We start from the raw sequence: 27,912 nt of genomic DNA, 5'->3' as shown, positions 1-27,912 counted from the left end.
CTATTATCCTAATTTTACAGATAGGAAACTGAACTCTGGAGAGGTTAAGTAATTTACCCAAAGTCACACAGCCTATATGTGGTGAAGCCAAAATTCCAGCCCCAGTTTGATTCTAGAGCCATGGCTAGCAACAGTCTAGCATAGAAATATGTCTCATATCCATCACTCATTGGAGACCACACTTAAATTTTTGGTGTATTTTATTATCTTTTTTTCATTTTCCCATTTACATAAATTGTCATTTTTGAGGTTATTGATAACAGAAAAAGCAAATGTGAGGGCCTGTATGATGATTCTGAAATCGTCTACATTCTAAGGACTATGTTTTTATTTGAAGAAGGTAGTTTATCCTGATTTATCCTGACTTTTTATTGGTGGACTTAAAGAATCATGCCTGGTGAGAAGAGCATTTACTGCAGTTATTTGAAAGATGTCTGCAGTCTTCTCCCTTCTCTCAAGAGTTCTGGGACATGTGTTGGCTGCCTCTCTGACGTCTGTTTCTGATAAGTGAGTTTTAGTCTCTAACAACTCCTGGGAATTTTGTCGGCAGAGACCGGGTGAGATCATTTTGCTTTCCGCTGAGTTTCCTTTCTCTGTTTTTTTGGACTGTTCTGATGAGCATGACCCTGGAGCATTCAGTAATACCTCTGGTCTCTTAGGAACTGTTGGCCTACTCCCTGGTTTTATCTCTGTCTGCACAAAAACTCCATGTCGCTGGAAAGGAAAACAAAGTTGACGTTAACCAGGGCACACAAGTTGCTGGAAGATGCAGCTGTGACCTGAGTTCATGTATTAGCTCAAGTCCTGATTGAAGCAGGCACTTATTTCTCTGCCTCTTCATTGGCTGTCACTTTAGTTCAAAACTGAAGACGGAAGCATAATAAGTATTGGTGAACCATTTAAGCAAATTATGAACAAGGGTGCACCAGAAAATGAACAGGAAGGGAAAAACAGAAAGTCAAAGGAGTGGCATCTCATTATCTCCCATTCTCAATTTTTCTGTCATTTGAATTGTATGAGACTATTCATATCCAATTTCATTTCTTGCTCTGCAGGTTGCTATGGATACGATAGAAACTGCAGTTCATAGACCTAAGGATTTATGATTGCGTCATAAACATCTATTACTTCCAACAACCAATGGTTGTTGTGAAATGTTTTTATTATTAACTATGGTGAAATATGAAAACAAACATCTGTAGTTGGGAAAAAATCCAGCAATTGACTATTACATTACTGTTCAATTTATAAAACTTATATGCATCCCCCTGCCACACACATACATAAGCATATCAAAAAATTTAGCAAGTTGCTTTGATATTACCTTAAGTGAATGATTTTAATAATTTGAACCAAATTCCAAAGACTGATCCAAAATTATGACATCATTCTTTAGTTTTGACTATGACATGTAGTTAAGATTTTATCCTCCTAATAACCATGTTAGTTTGTTTAAATCAACTTTGAGAAATATGATTATGACTTGAAAGGATTAGAGTTCTACCATAAATCTATCCCATCATAAAGTATTAAGTAATTGATTCTAAATACTGACTCACCTTTCCCCGGATGGGCTCATTGGGTGTTTTCCTGGCATCATATTGATGTGAAAAAGAGATGCGTTCTATAAAATTCTTTTGGAGTTCTGCTGATGCATCAGGAGAGGCAAGTGGAACTAAGGGGAAAAAAAGAGATTTTGTGAAGTCAGGATAAAAGATTTGTATAAGGAAATGTAATCAGTATTTATAATATTTTTGCTTTATCAAAAATGTAAATGAAACTAAACTCTTTTAAGTATGAAAGGTTACCTAAACACATCTAAATAATACAATAATAGATTCATCATTCTTTCTCCATGAAAAGAACCAAATGAAAACAACCAAATTAGCCCCACATGTGGAATTGCTAGTAATTTTAAAAACTAATAATAATGTAATAATGGCTTTTAAAAATCAACTGTTAGATCTGCTTCTTGCACATATACTAACCAAAGTGTTAGGGAAAGCATAAGTACAATTTATTTCTCAACTTATTTTTACTACTGAAAAGGCTTTGAGAAATTTATGCGTAAGTTGCTCCCTGCTAGCACTGACAAATGAACTGGAAGATTCCAGGGCTACTGCACTTAGAGTTGAACACACAATTCCTTTCATTTCCCATTGACAAAGGCTCTGAAAATTTGTGAGAGTATTAAATTCTTTAAAAATCACTCTTAAAAATAATCTTTCAATCTGTGTAATAGCTATATAGGGGTTCATTATATTGGTTTCTCTATGTTTAAAATTTTTAATAATTTAAAAAACTCACTTCAGTTTTGCTTTTAGCACACAACGTTATATAAGGAGTCAGAGTAACACCCAGTTTAGTGACATAAAATTCTGTCAAGGAAAAAATTTAAAATGTTTCCCTTTTATAGAAAAATATCTACATAAGATAATATGTACACCTACCGTATCTATGGAGTGATAACAAGAAACTGATAACAGTGGTTGTTGCAGGGGGAGAGAATTAGCTGGCTGGAGGACAGAGGTGGAGAAGGGTGGATTCACTTTCACTCTTTTCCCTATTGTACCATTTGAATTTTGTACTGTATGCCCGTATTAACTATTAAAAAATAAAATTTAAATTTGAAAAACCATGACTTTAAAATTAGGGAGAATATATAAGAAGGAAAAATATGTTAGTAAATTCACATTTATTAAGCATTCATGAATTTAATTCAATATTCAGACATTGATGTAAACTAATTTTACTAGCTAGAATGATAATTATTCCAATATTTATATATTACATAATGTGAGATGGCAATCTTTTCTAGCTAGCAGGGAAAAACTCATTTTCTACTTAATCATTACCTTTCTTTTAGGATTTGCTAGCACACAAAAGAGAGCAGGTGCCAAAGATTCAACATAAATTTGTGGACAACTATTACATTGAGAAATTCTAACCATAAGTTATATTTTTCCACCAAGTCAGAAAAGACTATCAGTTTTGGGGTGAATGCCATGGTCTGGCTCACAGAATGTTAGTGTTTCCAGGAACATAGTCTGGTAACTCTTTGAATAAAATGAAGCAGCTCTAAATTTAGGCATTAATCAGGTGGGGTTAATGGAGTATCCAAAGCATGGGCTTTGGGATAAGATAGACGTGCTTTCAAATTCCAGCTCTACTGCATTTCCTAGTTGTGTCACTTTGGACAATCACTTAACTTCACTGAGATTCAATTTCTTCTCTCTAAAATGGGGATAATAATAATTTGCTTTCAGAGCTGTGAGGATTAAAGACAGTGTTTATAAAGTCTCTAGAATGCTGGGTCAAATTAGAAAGGGACTTCTAAGTTAGGCAAGGGGCAAGCTCTTTTGCATCCTGACAAAAGGGAAACCATGGAAGAGGAGAAGCATGAATGTGATGAACTATCAAAATGCTGGGAGAAAACCAAAGGGTTTAGTAAACTGCTATGAAGGGTTGGTGGCAGCTTGGGCTGGAGGGTAGGGAGATCAGATGTAGACAGTAGAGAATAGGTTGGGAGAGCTTTTAAAATCTGCTCTTGACTTTCTCCCACATTGCTTTGGGAAGATTACTGTTTGCCTCACGGCAGCAGAAACTGGCAGCAACCGTCTAGCCATGTGTTGTCAACTTAGTAACATTGGAGCAGCACAGAAATCCCTCCAGGGTAAGGAGCTGATGAAAATGGATGCATGCAGCCCCTTGGGCATTTCCTTCTCCAGCACTCCCAGAGCAACTGTCAGTGCTGGTGGATTAAAAACATCAAGAGACTGCCTTCTCTCAGTGATGACTCTTTTTAGGAGTTTAAAGGGGAAAGGAGTGGAGCCCTGAGTAGAGGATTGGTCTCAAATAGGGACAACAAATGGAGATGGTCAAAACTGGTTTTGTCAGGCCTGACCCTCTCCAGCCTGACCTTCATCTTCTTTCCTTAAATTCATTGAGAGGTACACAAGCCAGACCCTGGTCTTTAGCCTTTGCCCACACAGGGCTGATAATTCCCCTTGGGGAATATGACCTAAGATAAACTAGAGGGACACTTTAAAAGAAAGACAATAAGATTTAAAACGTACGTTATGTGAAGCAGAATTATTAGAACCTATGTACCAAGAGTAAAATAAGCATAACAAATATACTCAAAGGTACAGGAGGTATCCTTAATATAAAGCAAGAATAAGAGGTCGTAAAAAAGAATCATGTAAAATATTAGAAATAAAAATATAATAGTTGAAGTAGAAATGGTGAGATAAAAAGATTTATGAACTAGAAAATCAGACTGAGAAACTTTCCCAAAGGAATCTGGAAAGGATAAAGAAATAAAGATAGAAAAGCTAAGAGACATTGATGGTAGAAATACCAACACTAGAATCTAGGAAACCTAGAAAAAGAAACAGAGAAAAGAAAATGTTTAAAGAAATAAGGATGATAAATACATAAGAATTAAAGAAAGCCCAAAGACCTCAGATTGAAAGGGCTCATAGATTACCAAACAGGTAGCAGGGCCAGGAGTAAGATGAGGCAAGTGAGGCTCATGGGATGCAAAATGTAAGGAGGCACTTGCATGATCCTGGGAGTGAGTGCCTCCTTACAGTTTGCACCCTAGACCTCTCACTTGGCTCACTCTCCTCCCAGTCCTGCATGGTAGATAAGAAATAACTCACATGTAAGACACTTTATAGAGAAATTTAAGGTCATCTGAGACAAAGAAAAAATTCTAAATGTTTCAAAGAGGAGAGGTAGATTACCTACAAAGGAGTAAGAAGCAGATTTATATCAAATTTGACAACATTGGACACATAATAACTTATTAATATTTTTTAAATATTAAAGGGAAAAAAACTTTAAGCCTGGAATTTTAATATCCAACCAAACTGTCATTTAACCATGAAGCCAAAATTAAAATTAAAGAATACTGGGAGGCAAAGAAGGCCTCAGAATATTTCCCCATAAACAGACCACTTCAAAAAAATTTCTAGAGGAAGAACTCAAATAAGAATAGAAATAAATCAAGGAGGGTGCCTAAGGTATATGGAAGAAAATAACAAAACGTTTTGCCTCCTTAAAAAGACAATGACTAAAGAACAGAAAAATAAGTATTACACCTATAATAACTCAGAACTAAAATTCTACTGTTTAACATATTAATGGAGATTCTGGTGAATATTATAAAAAATGAAAAAAGTATAATGATTGCAAAGGAAAAGAAAAAACTGTCATTATTTGTAGGTAATATAATTACCTGGATAGAAAAACCACTAGAATCAATAATGAGAATAAGGGTGTAGCAAGGCAAGCAGATAAGTGTACAAAAATCAAAAGCATTTTGCTATAATAAAAATAACCTACTAGAAAACAAAAGGAAAAATAAGATACAGTCCCTGTAGCAATAAAACTATACAGTATAAAGTTTCTAGAAAGTAAGACTTCACAAGACCTCTATAGAGAAAAATTTTTAACTCAAAGACAAAAATTGAGCTGAATAGACTTTCCATTCCCTTAGACAGGACGGGATAGTATGTTACTGTAAAGGTGACAGTTTTTCCTAAATTAATCTATAATGTCAACACAACTCAATCAGAATTCTAGCTGGATATTTTGAGAAATGTCATAAATTCCAAGGTTGAAATGGAAAAATAAAGGTCCATAAATCGAGAGCTTAACTGCAAAAAGAGCAAAGAATGAGGAATTTCCCTATCAGATATTAAGACAAGCTAAAAATCTATATCATTAAAACATTTTAGTAATGATCCAAGGACTGAGTTCAGAGACAGACATATTCATATAGGAAACCCTAACATACGGTTAAGGAGGTCTCCCAAGTTAATGACAGAAGTGTAGATTGTTTAGTAGATGGTATCCAGAAAACTTGCTCACTGCATGGAGAAAAATGGAATAGGTTCCCTATTTAATACTGCACATAAAGCTAGGCTATAGAGTTAAATACATAATTATGGAAGGTAAAATGATAAAACCAAGAGAAGAAAATGTAGGAGAATATTTTTGTGACCTAAGGGTAGGAAAACTCGTCATAAACACCCAATGCACAAACCATAGGTGAAAACTTAATAAACTTGATTACATCAAAATTTATTTCTGTACACCATGAGCAAAGTTAACAGAGATGATAGGTTGGGAAAAAATATTTGTAGCATGAAAACTAAAAGGGATAGGACGTCAGTGGGAATGGCAGAGTAAAAACCTCCAAAAAAAACTGCTTCTCCGTGAAAGCAATGAGAACATTGACAAAAATAATCAAAATCAACTTTTTCAGAACTTTGGAAATTAACCAAAGGCTTGCAACAATCTGAGAAGCATTTATTCAAGAAAAATGGCTTAATCTCTATAATAAAAGCAGGGCTTTGGCCCAGTTTTCATGCCCCTCTCCCCACCTTGTCATAAGCCTTGGAAACAAACAGCCCTGAATTTATGGTGAAAATCAGCAAGAAGCTTAGAAGCCACTGGAAAGAACCACTGGCTTTGGAACTTCCCACAAACATGAACTCAAAGAATTGTTATTTAACCTGGCTGGCAGTTCTTTGGAAACTCCATTCCTAGGGCTTGTCTTTATAGACAATGACTCAGCCTCTCTTAGTGTAAATAGCCTTTCCCCCAAAGGCATTTGTCAAAAACAATCAAGGGCAATTGTTTACCAGGGCAGCTGCCCTTAATGGCAATAATAGTTGGGGCAAACAAGAAGCTGACCCAAACTAGAAACTTTTATGCCTCCTACCTGCTTAGAATCCAATACCAGCAATTTCCCACACAGGAACCTATCCTTGGACAACACAGGTCATATCTACCTACTATAAGGAAAACTTAAAGTATGATGAATTTAAGTTACCAAATTGATGTCTTCTTAGTGAGAGAAATGCATAGAGCAAAATCTCTATCAACATTAAAAGCCCTCTGTAATGATAACAAAAATACCTCACCATAAACTAGATTTAATACAAATAGTATATTGTATATTTTTCATATAGGGTAACAAATAAAGATTGGTCACAGGGTAACTTTTTTTCAAAACAAATACTTTAATACTTTACTAATATTCAAAACCAGTATTCTACCAACCAACACAGTTCTTCTAAAATAAATATTCAATAAATCTTTTAATTTTGGGAAGGTTTGGGATTAAATGTAGAGATGATAAAGCAAATACAATTAAATCTATAATTTGTTATATAATATGTCAGAAGAAAATTTGATCTAATAGTTTTCTAGTGTTGACAGTTTTAAAGAAATGATTAAGTTTATAAACAGGATTAAAATGTTTGACATATCTGTATTTACTATATTTATAGGTTTAATTTATTAGATTTACAAGAATTTTTTAATTGTTTGGGAAAGTTTTTTTTTTAATTTAATTTTATTTATTTTTAAATTTTTTTTAATGTATCAGGGTCTTATTAATTCTTATTACAAGAGTTTTTTAATTGTTTGGGAAGGTTTTGATTGTCAAAGTTCTACATTTTCCTTGTTAGGTATTTAAAGTGTTAAGAGGAAAACAGAATATAATTAGATCAACAAATGCTGTTTAAAATATTAATGGAATTTAATTGACTATGTTTGTAAATAAGTCATTGTTAAGGAGTATTTCATTTGTTCAAGCTGAGTTAATTAAACATCAAAGAACAAGTGAAACTTACTATTCTAATATTATATAATATTTAAAAATTAAGGGCTTAAAGAAATATTTTTAAATTTATAATGTTAAAACTAGAAATATTAATTTAACCATAAATAAATATAAATAACTTTTCTGTATGCAAAGACTCCCATAGAACATAAAAAATCTTCTACTGAAACAAGTTACCTTCAAAGGATTAACAACTGGACTGCTTTCAGACCTGACATAACAATAGAATCCAGATGACAATGGAATAATACCTTCCTAGTGTAAAAGCTAAGTAACTATGAATCTAGAATTCTATACCCAGCTATACTTTCATCTATTAAAGAGTGAGGGCAATTTAAAGACCTTTTCAGACAAAGAAAAGTGAAGAGTTGGCCATTCCTAAACTCTCATGGAAAGGACTATTTAAAGACATTGAAGTAAGGTGTTACATTGGTGGCCCCAGAGAATCAGGCCTCCCAGTATTCGCATCCTTGTACAGTCCCCTTGTGAATGTGCACTGGCCTTGTGATTAGCTTCAGCCAATAGGATGTGGCAGAAGCAATACTATGCCAGTTCCATCTACCCTGCTGGAGAAACCACATGCAGAGACCAAACGGAGAAGGACAGGCCCAATCATTCCAGTGTCCCAGCTGAGTTCAGTTTCCAGACAACCTACCAACTAAATTCAGCCACTACTGCCCACCTGAGCCCAGCCCAGACTGCAGAATCATGAGCAAATAAAATGATTGTTCTAAGCAACTAAATGTTGGACTGACTTGTTATGCAGATAACAAACAGAAAGACTTCAGAGGAAGTCAATTAAAATGAATCATCTTTTATATAGTGATATAGAACCTCCCAGAATCTTGAAAATAATAACTTAAAAAAATATCTTCATGGGGACTAATAAAGGGGCAAGAAAGGTAATATAACTGTTACAGAAAGAAGTTCCTTACCCAGGCATTATACCCATTAAAAGTAGACATAAGGGGCTTCCCTGGTGGAGCAGTGGTTGAGAGTCCACCTGCTGATGCACGGGACATGGGTTCGTGCCCCAGTCCGGGAAGATCCCACATGCCGTGGAGCGACTGAGCCTGTGAGCCATGGCCGCTGAGCCTGCACGTCCGGAACCTGTGCTCCGCAATGGGAGAGGCCACAACAGTGAGAGGCCCGCATACCGCAAAAAAAAAAAAAAAAAAAAAAGTAGACATAACTACCATGTTCATTTATGCAAATATATGTGATTTTTAAAGAAGCCCACAATAGTGAAGATCATCTAAGTGGGAAAACATCAAAGAAGATATTCAAGTTCTTAGTGGTTACTCTACTCAAGAATTCAAATCGGACCCAAAATAATTACTTAAAAGAAGCCTTGTTAGATGAGGCTTACAAAAAGTAAGCCAAAGTCTATGAAGAATGTTTGAAATCCACTCTCTGTTTCTTGGAAACTTCTAATTAAAATAGGAATTTTCCAAACAAGGATACACCAAACAAGTTGGTGTCTAGCCATCTATATTTTATCAACAAAGCCAGGATTTATTCAAACACACAACTTGCTCCTCATATTGATGCGGATTTAGCAGCTTTTGTTTTGAGAAATTTTCTTAACTTTTCATTTGTATCTACTTAAAAACATTCATTAGTATTATTTTTCTATTAGAAACCCCATTCTTCTAAGTAGTATTTATTTTCATCTTACATAAAAGGATTATTAATGTAAAAATAACAGTACAGATTTTCACAATACAGTGAAAAGAGAAACTTGAATACAACTGTAGCAAGAAATCATTATGTTATACCTGATGCAAAAGAAGCAACACAAACTAAAACCTATTTTAGAAAAATATTTTTAGCACCGTATCTGAATTCACAATTTTAAAGAATGTTAAAATATCAAGTAATTGATAAACAGCTGAAGTTTTATTTAAGTATGAAACACCTCCTTTACCAATTAGATCAGCTTTTCCAATTTATAAAGTTTTATTATATAAAACCCAAAGTGAACACTCATTCTTACAGGGACTCAGATATGATGGAGCATAGCCGTTTGTTGAACTGACCATGGATGGCAGCCAGGAAATTGTGTGGTGGTACAAGACATAAAGGGCACTTTCATTATCAGTACAAGATGACATTGCTGAAATGCCAAAAACCAGGCGTAATTAAGTGGGCTGATGGAACAGAATGACTATGAGATGACTTTTGCTATTAATACATGTTTATATACACATTTTCTGTCTATATGCATATATGTATACACACATATATATATACATTAAAAATCTGGCATACACAGACTAGTTTATATACATATTTTTAAATGTTACATAAAATATTTTCTTTTAAATATCATTCTCATCTAGTACCCAAACACCATCTAAAATATGAATAAATTGCATGTTCATATTGTGGTGTGTATATTAGTTAAAATTACATTATGACTTTAATCTGTTGAATAATATGTAATTATCATTAAACTAATCAATAAATATTTGTTGAGTCTGGGCATAGTGGTAGGACCTGGAATATAATAATGATTTTGGCAATGAGAAATACCAGTAAAAGAACAGAGACAGAGAGAGAGAGGAAGAAGATAGTACAATGATAGTAAAGAAATTAAAAGGGCTTAAAGCCTTAAGGAAAAAAGAGAACTAAATGCGAACAAAGATATTAACAAATTTGGAAGCTGGAAAGCAGATGGATAAGTGGCAATTGAGTTGAGTAGAGTCCAGTAAACTGGAAGCTAAGGGCTTGTGGAGGAGGAGGGGGGGTGAAAATCAAGCCAATTCATGCCACAGCCTTCCAGTGAGGCTCGGGAATTGGAGGCATCAGATGCTTCTGAGGCAGGGAGCATGGGAACTGGTACAAGTCGAAGCTGTAAACTGAAGATTGTTTGAGGGACTCCCAGATTTTCTGTCCTCCACTCCAGGCAGGGGCTTGGAGGATTCCTCTAAGGGAAAATTGACATGCCTACAGACACTGATTATGGTTGTTTCCTTATGAAATGGCCGGGCCCTGCCTGATCATCCTAGAACAAAGCCTATCTTTCTGTCTCATCTTCCACCACATCCCTTATTGAACTAGAGAGGAAACAACTGCTCCTTATGAGAAAGTACTGAGACCTGACTGGTTAGTTAACAAAAAAGTCAGTTAAGGGAAAGAATCATAGAAAATTATGTAAACCATACTTATTTTCCTTTAACCAGTTCATTCACCAAAATTTTATTGAAGTGCAAAGGCATTTTCTTTGAGGAAGTGTCTGTTGGTTGGAATTCCACTTTGTATTTCTTGCACAAACCACACCCCTAATGTATCCTTTTCATTTTCCGTTTCTTTAACACAGAATGGAAACTTAAGGATGCATTTGAAGGAAAATGAGTACAGCGTCTTTCAAGATTTAAAAAATTCACTCTAGCTCTTCTTTTATAGTTATTTTACCCATGCTTAATTAGCATTTTTAAAGTTAGTGATTAACCTTTTAGCAAGTCTTTGTAAAGTATTCAACTTTGAATGTTTTATGGAAACAACTGCTTTTTTTCTTACTCAGATTTTAATTTATAATATGTAATTAAGTTATAGAAATACAGTAACAAGTACACAGGCATAAACTGGTTCTGAAACAAGCATGACTTTCAGAGAGTATTCTCTACCTCCTTGGTCTGAGTTATGTGCCCCTTCTCTAAATCCCCATACCAAGCTATCAGGAGCAATAGGAGACTTAGGTAGATTTGGCACGTCAAATAGGACCATGTAGGCCATGGCAAAGAATTTGAAATTTACTCTACAAACAGTGAGAAGTAGCTAAAGCCTCCAAAGGGGAAGAGTGATGTCCTTCATGTTTTTAAAAGATCTGTCTGACGATGGTGTGGAAAACATTATGGAGGAGGAAGAAAGGAAGCAGGATAGTAGTGGCTTCACTACATTGGTAAGATAATTTGGGATAGAATTTGGAGATAGAGGTGTCAAGATGGATTGGCTGTAGAGGGTAGGGAGTTTTAGAATGACTTCTAGGTATCAAAACTTGAGCATCTGGGGGAATAGAAATGACATTAATTGAGATGGGGGGATAGGTTTGGATGGGCAAAATGAAATGTTCTATTCTAGCCATGTTAAGCTTGAAAAGGAGATTAATTATCCAAGAAGAGATGTTAAGTAGTTGGTTGGATATGCAGGCTTGAAGCTCAGGAAAGAAGCCAGGGCTGGAGAGAGAAATTGGTACTTGTATTAATTCCTTTGACTTCAGCCTTAATCTTCTATTCCGTGTTTCATCTATTTTGGGTAGTCTCTCTTGAGGACTCATATGTTAAATAGTGATATTAGCACCCTTCTCCTCTTCTACTTCCCATCTTCTGTCAACTGTATATTTATTTTTCTTCTTAAAGCTGATAACATAATTCTGATCTGTAACCATAATTACATTTTCCATATTGTGTCTATAGAATGACACTAAAAGTTAACTACTAAATAGCACTTAAAATATAATTATATGAATTTTATTCACTTAAGAGCCAAATGTGGTGCTAGGACTACATTTCTTTCTCAGTGGGTCCAATGCCCAGTGCCACTTGGGGAAAAAAAAGGTTCTAGTGTACATGTCAAATAAATCCTCTTTTCTAGGTTAAAAATGATTTCCCCTGAGAACTTTGAAGACATTAGCTCCATTGTGCTCTTCCGTCCGTGTTGCTTGATTCCATATACTTATTCCTTAGGTGGTGACTTAGTTTTCTTTTAATGGAAACTTCTGGAATCTTCTCTTTATAATTATTGTTTTGCAATTTCATAATGATGTATAGGTGTGTATCTTTTTTCCCTTCATACTTAGATACACTCAGTAGACCCTTTCAATGGCTCTTCTTTATGTTGGGAAACTATCTTCTTATTATTTTTCTAGAAGCTGTGTAGAGTACTGGTTATTTTTATAGGTACTAGAGTCAGACTAAGTTCAAACACCAATTATTTGTTGTGTAGCCTTGGGCAAATTATTTAAACTCTGTGCTTGCTTTCTCATCTGAAAAATGAGAGTATTAATAGTATTACTATACTATTATATGCCATAGGGTTGGTGTGAGAATTGAATGAGTAAACATTTAGAAAGTTCCATAAAGTACCTGGCAAATAGTATATGCTTAATAGATGTTATGTGTGGATATAATTATCTCACCTTCATTTTTACTCTTTTCTGGAGCTCCAGAAAAGTTGGACCTCCAAGACTGATTCTCCATTTTGCTTTTATTCTCTCATATTTTCTAAGGTTTTGTTGTTGTTGTTGTTTTATGTTCTGTGATATTTCCTTGATTTTATCCTCCAGACCTAAAAAAATATATAATTTGGCATAATTCTAATCTTTGGTTGCCATTCATAAATTAAGAATAGGATAGGAGACCAGTTTGAAATACTAAAGTAACTAGTGTGGTAGTTGACATCTAGCTGAGACAATGGGCTCTAGCATTCTTAATGTTGGGAGAGGGTAGAGTGCTCATGACTGGAGCAGTTATTTAAGAAACAGACTTTCAACTAACCCTCTGATTCTCCCCTCCTGCATTTCTGTTATGCTTTGTCTGCTGACTGAGCCTTCAGATACTTTTTGTTTTGTTTTGTTTTGTTTTGTTTTCAGGCAGATTGGCTCTTCTTCACTGCACCTCCTTCTGTATATTCTAGGCTATTGCTTCTTTGTTCTTTTTTATCCATCAACAGTCTTCCATTCCTTCTCAAAATCCAGAAAGCTCTTCCTTCCATTCTTTTCACCTTTATGGGCCCTTTATGGGTTGACTGCTTTGCTATCATTCGATAGGGTCTTGGGAGGCAGGGGATTTAGATGTTTGTGCTCAGTCTACCATCTTGAATCAGAATTGGAAATTTTATTACCTTTCTAAAAGAGATGCCAATTGTTACAGACTATCTAATAGTTGGCCCTCCCTATTAATTACCACCCTTGAGGTGGAAATCATGTTAAATATGACCATTTTCTAATATCCTGACCTTCAATCTAGCTGCCCTTTGTATCCTTAACTAGACTGGCCAATCACAGAGGCCAGAAGGCTAAAACTGAGGGACTGTTGATGTCTAAAAGTAACCTTCACTGCCTACTGTCGTGTTCAGAAAATTTGATGTTTATCTCGTGAACTTTTGTATGGGGTGAGAACAGAGCGGGTATTCAATAAATACATTTTTGTTTGGACTTGATCCTGCACTTCTTTAAGACTTGCTAAAAATTCTACTCCTGCAGTAGAGATGAGTAGTACTGGGTTAAGAAACAGATACAACTTGAATAAATGTGAAAAACCTAGATTATTGTAATGATATTGTCAGGTAAAACAAATTTTAGATCTCAAAATGTATGAATACTGTATAGAACAGTATTTCCTATATTACGTTTTGTGGGATACCAGTCATGTGAGATGATCTGAAAAAAGGTAAAGTTGTCAATATTGGGAAAACATAGTATTCTTTATTCCTCTTCTTGGAAATTCATTATGCTTATGCTTAGAATAAGGGTTTTAAGAGTTCTGTAGTAAAACACACACACACACACACACAAAACTGTTTAACTTTATAAATTCAGTTTTTCCAAAACTTATTTGACTTCCCCTGTTTTTTGAGCAGTAGCTATAAACATCATAAAAACTAGTACCCCTCATCAGAAAATCTACAAACAACAAATGCTGGAGAGGTTGTGGAGAAAAGGAAACCCTCTTGCACTGTTGGTGGGAATGTAAATTGATACAGCCACTATGGAGAACAGTATGGAGGTTCCTTAAAAAAACTAAAATTGAATTACCATATGACCCAGCAATCCCACTACTGGGCATATACCCAGAGAAAACCATAATTCAAAAAGACACATGTACCCCAATGTTCATTGCAGCACTGTTTACAATAGCCAGGTCATGGAAGCAACCTAAATGCCCATCGACAGACGAATGGATAAAGAAGATGTGGTAGATATATACAATGAAATATTACTCAGCCATAAAAGGGAACGAAATTGGGTCATTTGTAGAGACATGGATGGATCTAGAGACTGTCATACAGAGTGAAGTAAGTCAGAAAGAGAAAAACAAATACTGTATATTAACACATATATGTGGAACCTAGAAAAATGGCACAGATGAACCAGTTTGCAGGGCAGAAATAGAGACACAGATGTAGAGAACAAACATATGGACACCAAGGGGGGAAAGTGGGGTGGGGGTGGTGGTGGTGGTGGTGGGATGAACTGGGAGATTGGGATTGACATGTATATACTAATATGTATAAAATAGAGAACTAATAAGAACCTGCTGTATAAAAAAAATAAAATAAAATTCAAAAATTAAAAAACAAAAACAAACAACAAAAACCAGTGCCCCTCCATGCGCACTTTGAAAAATACTGCCCTATAGTGTTGCCTAACAGTTATAATTTTTAAAGTTTGCTAGCAATAATGAGCAGAATGCTACTAAATTTCTGACTTGGAAGCTGGTGTTATCAATGAACATTACAATTTTTATTATGTTGTATTAAACATATGTGGAGCTAAGTTATCCACTAGGAAGGGATAAGGAACAAACTTGTCAAGGGCTGCACTTGCTGCATGTATATTTTCAACTCCTGTAGAGGACTAATTTTCCTAGGAGGTGCAAGCACATATAATACATCTTAATTTGATAGCAGTAACCTGAGACTGTGGAGAACTGCTAACCTTACCTATTCCATAAGAAGGCATTTGCAACTTGCTGTATTTGACTGGAGAAACAAATGGACATGTTGGTTTTTTAAAGTCACTCCTCTGGGTGCTCTTAGTGTCATAAGGTGGTTGGAAGGGATTTTCCAGTCCTTTACCATGTGACCACCAGTCACCCTTCATGGAAAAAAAAAATGGAAACACAAAATTGGATACTGTAGGACATTTTCATTTTCATGTGTTTGATGCTCAGTAATTTGATTAAACAAGTTATTGGATTTTCTAGTACTAAAATGGAGTTCTGAAATCTAGGACTAAATATATTTTCATAAAGACTGTATTTCCTAAGAGGCACCTAAAAATGCATTATCATATAATTTTAGCTGAAATACAGCTGCTAATTTCTTAAACTACCTTCTATCAACAGATGGAATGGTAAAAATCAACAAAATAGTTATGTTTCTATGTTTTGTACTACCATTTATGTATATATAAATATGCATATGTACACACGTATGCATATGTACACACGTATGCATATGTATATAGTAAACATGATTTAATCTAAAACTTATATTCTATACTTTTCATTATGGCAATACAAATAATGTATTATCATCTAAGATGGTGGTTTTCAAAGTTTTTAGTCCATGACCCACACCGTGAAATACATTTTATGTCATGCAAGAATACCCACTGCATACATATACATAAAACTAGAGGTTTCACAAAACAATACTTATTCTTACTACATGCAGTGCACTTGGCTATTTTTCTATTATATTACTTTTCTATTTCATCTCATAATGCTGGTTGCAGTCCACATTGATTTATAACCCACTAATGATTCAGTTTGAGAAACTTTGTTCTAAGCAGAAATATCTCCAATGTTACTGAATTTCTGATAATAAAACCTGAACTAAGTATGCAGGAAATGAAGCTTCTTCGTTAGCGCGTTTGATCTCTTAGAAGTTCAGAAAGCAGTGAGGTGAATTGTTACTCAACTTCGTACTGACTAAAAAAATTTTTTTTAATCTGGTTGATCAGGTAGAAGAGAACCTTGGGAAAAGGGACCTTGACACCTCCGAGTCCTTGGATATTAGAGAATGAAAGTAACCTTGGGTATGTTCCAACACCTACCTGGGGCTTTAAGGGAAGAGATCAGCCTTTTAAAAGATCAACTATGATTGCATTGTCAGAGACTTTAAAATATGATTCAAGGTGGATAAATATGAGATTCTAATAAGTTAAATTCTGAAAATACAATTGAAGCTCCATTGATATAAAAGGAAGGAGGCATCTAAAGAAACTTGTGTGGCTACCTAGGCAGTTAGCTTTCAAATGAGCTTAGTTTTCAAGGAGACAGGTGTGTGTACAAGCAGTGCACAAAATCACATTCAAAGGAGAAACACTTTAACGGAGTCAGCTTGTCAGGAGACTGTCAAGAAGCTTAGATTCATGAGATATACCAAGCAGCAAAAATAGGGTGTTCTGTGGGAAAAAATTCTTTTGCAGCAAGAAATCAAGGGAAGGCTTAGAATTTGGAGAAGAGTACCCTGCTGAGAGCTGAAAGTCAGAGCTCTTCAACTTTAGGTTCTTCATTAAGGGAAGTTATCTTCAAACTGAAAAAGATGGGATGGACATGAACCAAAGAGAGCACTAAGCCCTGCACAGACGAAGACAGAGTCAGAACTCACTTTGCAACTGGAAATGAGGGCCAGTTTCTAGGCCAATGACAACCTGTAACCAGGGGTAAAAATGAATGTTTGCAGAAATCAAGGAAATGTAGGAAGTGGGGAATTTTGGAGAGAAGGAAAGATCGGCCAATGCCTCGTTTTTCAGAATGGACTTAAAGGTGAATTACATCTACTTGATGTAGATCCTAGGAATTCTAGAACATATCACTACACAGATGGTGTCTTTTCACTCTCTGGCTCAAAATAGTCACGTCTTACTGTTGTCAGAGTGCCTGCTTCTTGCAGCTCTTCCCTACTCTGTGATTACCACGGTGCTTATTATGCTCCAAGGTCTAGGCCTTTTCTCACTTATTCTCATCACAATTCTATGAGGTGGGTACACCCACTGTACAGATGAGAAAACTGCTGGGAGATAAAGTAACTTCCCCAAGGTATATCACTAACAGGTAGCAGAGCCGCCTCAATTCAGTCTGTCGTTTGTCTGTGCATGCCTCTAATTTCTGTGCTACATTGCTATGGGAAATCTGCTGTGGAAGGCAAAGCCAGATAAACACAAATTTATTTAAATTATTTCAAAAATAAAAATAAAGAGGCTCTAAGTAAATATCCTGAGAAATCCTCTATGACAAGGTTTTAAGGCGTACTCTTTATATCTTATTTTGTTGATCTGAAACTTATTTTGCTAACGTCCAAGTTACTGGAGAAGTGACTCTGGAATAAGTGAACCACGATGTCTGGCAGACTTCAATTTTTTTCTTAAACAAGAGTGTAGTGCAAAAGCTACCTTAAAGCAGGGATAATTCACCTTTCAAGAAGACTTGAATTTAGAATTTTACCAAAATGGTCTCTTTGGTTTCACAAATACGTATAAAGGAAATAATAAGCAGTTTTTTCTGAAGTGTGATTGATGACTTCAAGACCCTTATAGTTGGTGAGTGTTCTGATTAGTGTTGTCAATTGGATGAATCTTCACTTCAGGAGAATGAAATGCTACAGTTCAAAAACTGTTGTGTTTATCTTTTCTATTTCTGGATAGTTGCTCTATGCCTGAAAAGTCTGGTTCCTTCCTGGAAGAGAGTGTGTATGCACCCAGGCACATGTGCATGCCTTTTTGGTCCAAGCATTTGCTCAGAGAGATTATAAGACAAAAGGTAAAGGCAGAGGTTTATTTTTTTCCTTCACCTCACACCGAAGAGAAAGACTAAGGATAAAAATTTACTGCTCTGTGTACCATCACTTACATTGGATTGAGAGGTGCATGTGGAATTATTTATGATTAAATAAACCAAACCGGGAAAGGTCCTCTATGTTATTGCTTTGCCTAGGTTTTGGGGGTCAGACCACATCTTGCAGATTGTAGAGGGGGTTCTGCCTACAGAAAGAGTTGTTCCCAAAACTTTGCACCCAGAGAGAGGATGAAGTCCTCCCTTCCAGGCCAAAGCCTGTCTCTTTTCCTGCCACAGGATGACTGTCACTGGGGCTCCATGGTAGGGAGGTGCCTGGTGATTCCTGATGACAAGGCTCCCTATAACCCTGGCTGCTGGAAGGCCTAAGAACCATTGTGCTGTGGGCCCCTTAGCCACATTTGGAAACCACCGTGCGGCGCTCTTTATGTTATACTTCTGTCAGCCCTTTGCCTTCAGAAATGCATCAGTAAACATTACTTACTTCCATTCTTTGGGAAACTAAGGGAGAATCCTAGGGGAAATGTAGTAAAAAGTAAGTGGGGTATCCTGGAGGAACCAGTTAAGAGAATATAAGAGGTGGTGTGCCAAGCTCTGTGGCACCCTGGCCAAGATGGCTGCTGCTGCTCGTGGTGGTGTGGTGATCTGTGGACATCAAATTATACTTTATGGATTCCTAGGGAAATGTGGACTTTTGACAACACCTTACACAGAGTATCAATTTTTCTTTTAGTAAAGCTCAGTGGCTTTAAAAAATTTGTTGTGTTATAGCAAACACTAGAGTTACACTGTATCTATGTTCCTCTATGTTTTGTTGTGGACCAGAAAGAATGCTGAAAAATACCTCTTTTTAAGCAATTCATAATAACAGTCCACAATAACAGTTATTCCTGCACTGTGTTCTGTGGAACACTGGTTCTGCAGCATATTAATAGGTGTTATATAAAAGAGGTTTCCATAGTTAAAGAAATTTGACAAATATTGAGTTAAACAAGTTTACCACAGGATTTCTCAAGAACCTTTATCTACTAATGTGAATTGTGAAGCTCTGAGAAGGGTGTATAAAAATACATGTTTTCCAAAACATATCTGACTTCGGAACTTTATTTTATTGAGCACATTGGCAAGGACTAGTGCTCCAAAAAAATACATTTTGGAAAATACTGACCCAGTATAATCTTTTTTGAAATATCAATATTTACTAATATTTAAAAACACAGACAACCAAATTAGTATTCATTGGAAATAACTGAGCTAAAGCTCCTTTTTATTTCTTCTAGCACCACCAATTTTATGTCCCTATGTAGAACTGTATAATTGATTATTTCATTTAAAAATCTTGTAAATAAATAAAACCGACCAATCTGGTATTCTAAAGATATTTTCTTAGCAAAATACATAAGACAACAGATATATGTCAATTGAAATATTTAGGCAACTTTATTTTCTTTACTTATATTTTAAAGCCAGTATTACTATAAGCCACTTAATTTTTTTTCACTATACTTTATTTTTTATTTTTATTATTTTATTATTTTACTTTATTGGAGTATAATTGCTTCACAATGGTGTATTAGTTTCTGCTTTATAACAAAGTGAATCAGTTATACATATACATCTGTTCCCATATCCCTTCCCTCTTGCGTCTCCCTCCCTCCCACCCTCCCTATCCCACCCCTCCACGCGGTCACAAAGCACCGAGCTGATCTCCCTGTGCTATGCGGCTGCTTTCCACTAGCTATCTACCTTACGCTTGGTAGTGTATATATGTCCAGGCCTCTCTCTCACTTTGTCACAGTTTACCCTTCCCCCTCCCCATATCCTCAAGTCCATTCTCGAGTAGGTCTTTGTATTTATTCCTGTTTTACCCCTAGGTTCTTCATGACATTTTTTTTCTTAAATTCTATATATATGTGTTAGCATACGGTATTTGTCTTTCTCTTTCTGACTTACTTCACTCTGTATGACAGACTCTAGGTCTATCCACCTCATTACAAATAGCTCAATTTCGTTTCTTTTTATGGCTGAGTAATATTCCATTGTATATATGTGCCACATCTTCTTTATCCATTCATCCGATGATGGACACTTAGGTTGTTTCCATCTCTGGGCTATTGTAAATAGAGCTGCAATGAACATTTTGGTACATGTCTCTTTTTGAATTATGGTTTTCTCAGGGTATAGGCCCAGTAGTGGGATTGCTGGGTCATATGGTAGTTCTATTTGTAGTTTTTTAAGGAACCTCCAAACTGTTCTCCATAGCGGCTGTACCAATTCACATTCCCACCAGCAGTGCAAGAGTGTTCCCTTTTCTCCACACCCTCTCCAGCATTTATTGTTTCTAGATTTTTTGATGATGGCCATTCTGACGGGTGTGAGATGATATCTCATTGTAGTTTTGATTTGTATTTCTCTAATGATTAATGATGTTGAGCATTCTTTCATGTGTTTGTTGGCAGTCTGTATATCTTCTGTGGAGAAATGTCTATTTAGGTCTTCTGCCCATTTTTGGATTGGGTTGTTTGTTTTTTTGCTATTGAGCTGCATGAGCTGTTTATAAATTTTGGAGATTAATCCTTTGTCAGTTGCTTCATTTGCAAATATTTTCTCCCATTCTGAGGGTTGTCTTTTGGTCTTGTTTATGGTTTCCTTTGCTGTGCAAAAGCTTTGAAGTTTCATTAGGTCCCATTTGTTTATTTTTGGTTTTATTTCCATTTCTCTAGGAGGTGGGTCCAAAAGGATCTTGCTGTGATTTATGTCATAGAGTGGTCTGCCCATGTTTTCCTCTAAGAGTTTGATAGTTTCTGGCCTTACATTTAGGTCTTTACTCCATTTTGAGCTTATTTTTGTGTATGGTGTTAAGGAGTGATCTAATCTCATACTTTTACATGTCCCTGTCCAGTTTTGCCAGCACCACTTATTGAAGAGGCTGTCCTTTCTCCACTGTACATTCCTGCCTCCTTTATCAAAGATAAGGTGACCATATGTGCATGGGTTTATCTCTGGGCTAGATAGAAAGCCCAGTTAATTTTTTTAAACCAAGCTAACCTTTAAAAAGAAAACTGTCATCTTAAATAAAAGAACAAAGTTTACAAATATGTGAAATGAGCATTCTTTATTACTCCTTGGGTACTTGGAAATGAGTACATTTAAGGGTTTTTTGTTGTTGTTGGAGGGGGTAGGTTTAGTTTTGTTTAAAAATGACCATTCCCTTCACTCCACGCCCAACGTGAACACTTAGCTCCGTTATGCATCTTTGATCCTTGTACCTCCTTGTTCAGCCCTCCTCGTTCAGCCACTGTGAACCTCTCTTACCTATCCTCTTACTTCATTTCAAACTCACTTTCACCACCTGTTTAAGGTCTTTGACTCATGGAGCTTTGAGCACTAATAAACAAAGATTCTACTGCTGCTATCACCCAGTCTTGTTGATAGAGCAAGCTACTAACACTTCTGTACATTTATTTTTTTCAAGACACCTACAAAGTAGGAACAAGAGAAAATTAGATTTATTTTTAAATTTCTTTGTTTCATATTTCTCTTCTCAAACCAGCTTCTTTTCCTTATGGGGTTCAGGATGGGTTAACAGTTTGGTTTAAACTTGGCCTTGAACTAGAGCTCAGGAGAGTCATTCATTAACTTTTGCAAGAATTATGAGGACTTCACTAAGCTGGATTTCTGTACCACATTTATTTCCCCCAGAGGCATGTTCTATCAATATCTTTTAAATGTTCAATAATTATTTGTTTATAAAACAAAATAGCCTTAAAAATCCCCTTGTAAGGGTTTACTACATGATATTAAAGCATATTTGACTACAGGAATTTCTGCCCCCAGAAGCTCTCACATTCACACACAGGGCCATGGTGTGCTGTTTCGTGACAAGAACAGTTGATGTTATCAGTGTAAAGAGAGCTCAGGAAAAGCAATCTCCATTTAAATGTTGAGTTAAATCACAACTACATCTAAGCTTACATGGCAAAAGGGACTTTGCAGCTGTGATTAAGTTAAGGATCTTGATAAGGAGAGATTATCCCAGACTTCTTCGGAGGACCCCAATATAATAACAAGGGTCCTTAGAAGAAGGAGGCAGGGAAGTCTGTCATAGATTTGAAGATAGTATGTTGCTGGCTTTGAAGAAGAGGCCATGAGCCAAGGCAGGCAACCTCTAGAAGGAGGAAAAGGCAAGGAAATGGATTCTTCCTTAGAGCCTCCCGAAGGAACCAGCTCTCCCAATAGACAATGAGATTGATTACGTACTTTTGAGCTTCAGAACTGTTGAGAATAAATTTGTGTTGCTTTAAGCCATTGTTTAAGTTTGTGGTAATTTGTAACAGCAACATAGGAAATTAATACAATAAATTATACCTCAACGAACCTGATTCTAAAAAAAAGAATGGAATATATTTAATATGATAGTGAATAAAAGTGTGATTTGTCTAAACCAACAGTCCTGGATCAGAAACATGACTGTGACATTTGCTTACTATGTAATCTCAGGTATGTTAATTTACTATATTAGAGCATGTTATCATCTAAACTATTTCCAATAATACCTCCTAGAAGTTGTGCAGATTAAAGGATATAACTTATACAAAACACTTATCTCATTCCTAGCACTTCATACACTTTCAATAAACGGTAGCTATTTTATAGAAAGTATCTGAATTACTGAGTATCATGGGAAATTTTTATATTATCTGTCACAAATACAATATTAGAGATTTCTTCAATAACCCCTCCTGGGGCTTCCCTGGTGGCGCAGTGGTTGAGAGTCCGCCTGCCGACGCAGGGGACACGGGTTCGTGTCCCGGTCCGGAAAGATCCCACGTGCCGCAGAGCGACTGGGCCCGTGAGCCATGGCCGCTGAGCCTGCGCGCCCGGAGCCTGTGCTCTGCAACGGGAGAGGCCACAACAGTGAGAGGCCCGCGTACCGCAAAAAAATAAAAATAAAAATAACCCCTCCTACCCACAAGCACCGCTGAGTGACTATAATCTGACCCGATCTAGAAAAACAATTATTTGGATTCCTTCCCTATATATATAGTTTGTATGCAAAATTATCAGTGAGGATACTTCCAGCTTACTGCTTTTAACTATTGGATTATAAAAAATATTAGTCTGAGATCTGTCACATCCTTTAAGTAGTTTATGACAAAATTATCCTGCAAAACACTTCTGAATCTAAATGTATATTTGTAAATAATGAACATCAATCCAACCTGATCATCTGGCTCGTTTTTGGGATCTATGTAGGGAACTGGTTCATTGCATGTTCTTACATTTGTGTTAATGAATTTAGCATAATATACACGTCCTCTCCCAACACATGGTTTTGAATGTTGAATACTTTTTCCAGGCTTTTTTTCATGTTTCGTTTCTTCTTTTTTTTCAGTTACATACAGTATACCAACATCTTCTATTTCATGCTGTCTGAAAAACAGAATTAAATAGTATATCATTTATCCAATGAGCATTTCAGTGCTGAGTCATAATTACATAAAATTAGATTTAAATATATTTCAAGTGTCAAGACAATTTAGACTTTATTAATAACTATTAGGGGCTGGTGCAATTAAAATTTGGGAGGGTATCCTCTCATTCAAAATTATATAAAAGATAAAGAGATTTGTGTTAATAGTGATTATTTATTACCATATACCAATGTAGTGTACAGATTCATTTGCTTGGAGTTAAGAAAGAGTAGTGATTTAATCATTCTTACAAATTATGTTTACAGTATTTATTCATGTGCCTAAGTTACATGCTAATCTTAACTCACCTTCTTTAAGAGTTAGTTACCTAGTATATTTAGCTATCTGGACAAGGTTAACTATTTAATTTTAAAGGCTCACCTGGCAAACTTATAAAAGCTAACAAATGAGCACTATTATTTATCTTTTCAGGAAAAGACCACTGTGCAGACATCAGAACAGCTAATTCAATTTCATCATTTTTTGCTTCTAATAACTACCCTGGAACAAAAATAAAAATTATTGAAATTTTTAAATGTTAAAAAATATTTTAAAAGAAATAGTTTATAAATTTTTCTCCTTTTAAATAAGGAGTAATAGGAGTATTTTAAAATCTTGCATACTTGAAAGGTAAAGGCAAGAACAAAATATTTGAATTTAGATTCTTTTTACATAGAAATTTAAAAAAATCAAAGTCCTGACCCATGGAAGGTGAATGAATAAGATTCGAAATTTATAGAGAAAGTGATTAGTTCTGTTTAGCTTTGTCCATGGCCCTACCTTACTTCAAACCAAAGCAGGTCCATCTCTTCTACCCCATGTCATTTTTTTTCAATTAAAAGCCTCCAGTGGCTTTCCACTGCATTTACGATAAAACACTTCCTCCTTATCGCAGTTCTGAGGCCCTGTGTGGCCCTGCTCCAGCTAATCTCTTCAACCACTCAAGCCTCTCTCCCTTCCCTTCTCCAGCCAGCCTGCCTACTCGCAGTTCCTGGAACACACCAGTCTCCTCTCCCCTCAGGGCATCTGCTCTTCCCCCGCTCCCTGAACAGCTGGCTCATTACCATTTAGGTCTCAGCTGAAGTCATCTCCTCAGAAACTTTTCCTAGATTTCCCCCTCCCCACTCCATGTATTCTCTATTTTAGTACTTTTTTCATTTCTTTCATAACAAACTACGATGTATCATTTATGTACCTACTTTTTGTTTACGTGTTCTAGTAAGCACTACAAATAATCCTGTACAAGCCCGTAAGTTCCATTAAGGTGACGATCGGGTTTCATTCATCATTATGTACCCAACATCTGGACAAGTGTCCTGATTGTTGCAGGTAAACAGATTGGCATTATACTATTTACACATTCCTGGTGAATCTGCTGGACTAGTTTTTCACTCTGGCTTTGTGTTAGCTGTGCACACCCAACCCTCATCCAAAACACACACGACATTCAGTACCCTTGGATTCCAGTTCTCTCCATCCCAGCAAAAGTTGCTCTCTGCAAGGGATTTGGAAAAAATGATTACTGGTAAAGTGTAAATTACTTTGAAGGTTTTTCTGTTATCTTTCCAGAGATGAATTTTTTAAAAGGCCTTAATTGATTTATCACTGTAGACTTCTGGCATCAGTTTTTTCCATCTGCTTCTCATAGTTGTAACCCAACAATAAATTTGTACTAGACTCAGGCCTTAAGGAAAGGACCGTAGCTATTTGTTCACATACTGATGCATTCATGTGATGAAGGATTTGTGGTGTGAGTGGCTACAGATTGACTCATAAATGTGAAATACAGGGTTCTGTAGTAATCTCTTACTAGAAGGGAAGCACAGTTAAAAATACTAATGGGCTCTGAAATAAGTCAGACCTGGGTTGGAATCCCAGCTCTGCCATTTACTATCTGAGCCTTGGTTTCCAATCTTTTGCATGATAAGGACAATAATACCTATGGTGAGACATGTGAGAATAACATTAAATAATTCATTCTTTCAATAAATATTTATTTATTTATTCATTCATTCATTCTTTCAATAAATATTTACTATGTGTCCAGTGCTGTCTGAGGCACTGAGGATAAGGAGTAACAAAAGAAACAGCGCCTACATTCTAGGGGGTAAAGGCAGCTGAGAAATAAAAAGTAAAATATATAGTTTGTTAGATGGTGTTAAGTACTAAGGACAAACTTAAAGCAGGGAATAGGGGAAAGAAGTGCATGTATATGGGAGGTAGGTGGCATTTTTAGATAAGGTGGAGGCTGAGTTATGAAGGTGGCAACTGAAAAAAGACAGGAAAGAGAGGAGAGAGCTAAGTGGATATCTAAGGAAGCACATCCCAGCAGAGGGAAGTGTAAATGCCAAAGCCTGGAAGCAGAAGCACCTGACCTCAGGACGGTGCTTCTCCAAGCGTAGTTCCTGGAGTAGCAGCCCTGGCATCAATTGTCAGCTTGTCAGAAATACATATTCACAAGTCCCATTCCCAGCCTACTAAATCATAATCTCTGGGGAAGGTTCCCAGGAAACTGTTTTAACCAGCTCTCTAGGTGATTTTCATGTATGTTAAAATTTGAGAACCACTGTTTTAGTGACAAAAATACAGGTTTGGAAGCACATACCCCTGGCTCCACACCATAACAAGCTGTAACAAGCTGCTTGATTTAATAGTTCTCAAAATTTAGGGTACATCAGAATCACCTGGAGGTCTTGTTAAAACTCAATGATCATGCCCTTCTTCTAGAGTTTCTGATTTGGTAAGCCTGTGGAGGGAAGCCCCTGAGAACTGCATTTCAAATAAGCGCCCAGGTGATGCTGATGCTGTTCTGGGGACCACACATTGAAAACCACGGCAGATGTTGCAGGGAGTCAGTGCTGGAGGAGAGGGGGGCAAGGAGCAGACAAGACCGAGTGAGGCAAAGGCGCACATTGTGTAGGCCCCATTGGCCGCTGTAAGAGCCTTAGCTTTTCCTCTGCAATGGCCAAGGGAGAACGTGATCTAACTTTATGTTGTAAAATGACCACTCAGAAGACTGCATTGAGGAGGCTGCAGAGGGGCGAGGGGAGCAGCAAGGACTTCTGCAGCGTACAGGTAAGAGACGCTGGTCCTTGGGCCAGGGTGGTAATGACGGTGGAAGTGATGAATTGTGGTGGATTCTGGATATATTTTAAAGGTAAAGCCTACAGAATTTGCTAATAAATTACATGTGGGGTGTGAGAAGTAGTGGATGATTTAAGATGATGTCAAGAATTTTAGGCCAAGCTATGCATGTAAAGTGCCTGATACATAGTAGGTGCCCAGTAAACAGTGCGTTTGAAAAAGTATTATTGCTCTCAATACTAGAAATGAGAGGTAGGAAGGGGATTGGCAGAAGAAAAGCCCTGATGGCCCGAAGACTCACCTTTCGGATCTCACTTAACCCTCCAAGTAGGAAAACATTTTTCGGAAGGGGAAATAGAAAAACAAACCCCAGCACTTACTGCTGCTGCGTATCCTCCTTTCCCTCCATGGGCTCCTACGGCCTGCCACGAGGCAATGAGGAGCCTCACGGGAAGACCAGGGAGTAAGCCCTGACAAGAAAGGGGCGCGCGGAGAACCGCGGCAGTGACTTATGCGTTGCTAAGCGACAGCGGACTGGGCACTAGGCCTCGGAAAGCTTCTGGGGGGGTGGGGGCAGGACCCGGAGCGCGCAGGCGTAGTAAGCCGGTCGGGTCCACAGCGAGCGCGCGCGGCTGGCGGGGCGTGGGTGGCAGACAGGGTCTACTTGCCGGACCCGCCCAAGACTCTACACCCTGCGTTTGAACTTGTCCTTCCCGTATCCGGCCGGGCGGAGTATTTATCAGGGCCCACTGGATCCTTGGGGATCAGCAAGGGGCGATTCCGGAGCCTCCTCCGCGGCCTTGGCTCTGGTGCCGGGGGCTGAGCTGCTCACATCCCTGCCTCGCCAGCCCTCCAGAGCCCCGCAGGACGCCGCCCCGGTTTAGCCCACGTCTGCCGGAGCTGGCTCCAGAAGGGCGGGCAGGCAGGAGAGAAACTTGTTTTCCCATGAACCATTAAATACTGTGCAAGTCATCATTTGCTGCTCCTGGGCTGCTTAGTCTTTGCATGAGAAAGCTTGGCTGTCGCTGTTCTCCACCATTTCTGACACATCCTCTTTCCCCAGCCTGGGAGCAAGCCTTAAAATAAAACAAGGGAACACTCATCTCCTACAAATGAGGCTCCCTGCGGTGTGTGCATCTGCTCCAGCCTGAGCGGGGTTCAGAGTTGGGTAGAGGGGACTGAAGGCTATGGC

At 37.1% G+C, this 27,912-nt stretch overlaps 1 protein-coding gene across 1 annotated transcript; it reads right to left on the bottom strand.

The window, feature by feature from the left end:
• Positions 1 to 345: 345 nt before the first annotated feature.
• On the bottom strand, positions 346 to 27,146 carry CIMIP6 (ciliary microtubule inner protein 6; the record flags this gene model as incomplete). Its single annotated transcript, XM_082642638.1, has 5 exons — positions 27,101 to 27,146; positions 23,385 to 23,595; positions 15,305 to 15,458; positions 1,560 to 1,675; positions 346 to 714 (listed from the first exon to the last, which is right to left on the bottom strand). Exons 1-5 carry the CDS (start codon positions 27,127 to 27,129, stop codon positions 346 to 348), a joined length of 879 nt encoding a protein of 292 aa, XP_082498764.1. The 5' UTR covers positions 27,130 to 27,146.
• Positions 27,147 to 27,912: the final 766 nt, after the last annotated feature.

This window comes from Mesoplodon mirus (assembly GCF_964341445.2).
Source record: "Mesoplodon mirus genome assembly, chromosome: 14".
Lineage (NCBI taxonomy): Eukaryota > Metazoa > Chordata > Mammalia > Artiodactyla > Ziphiidae > Mesoplodon > Mesoplodon mirus.
This window is presented reverse-complemented; position numbering and strand designations above follow the sequence as displayed.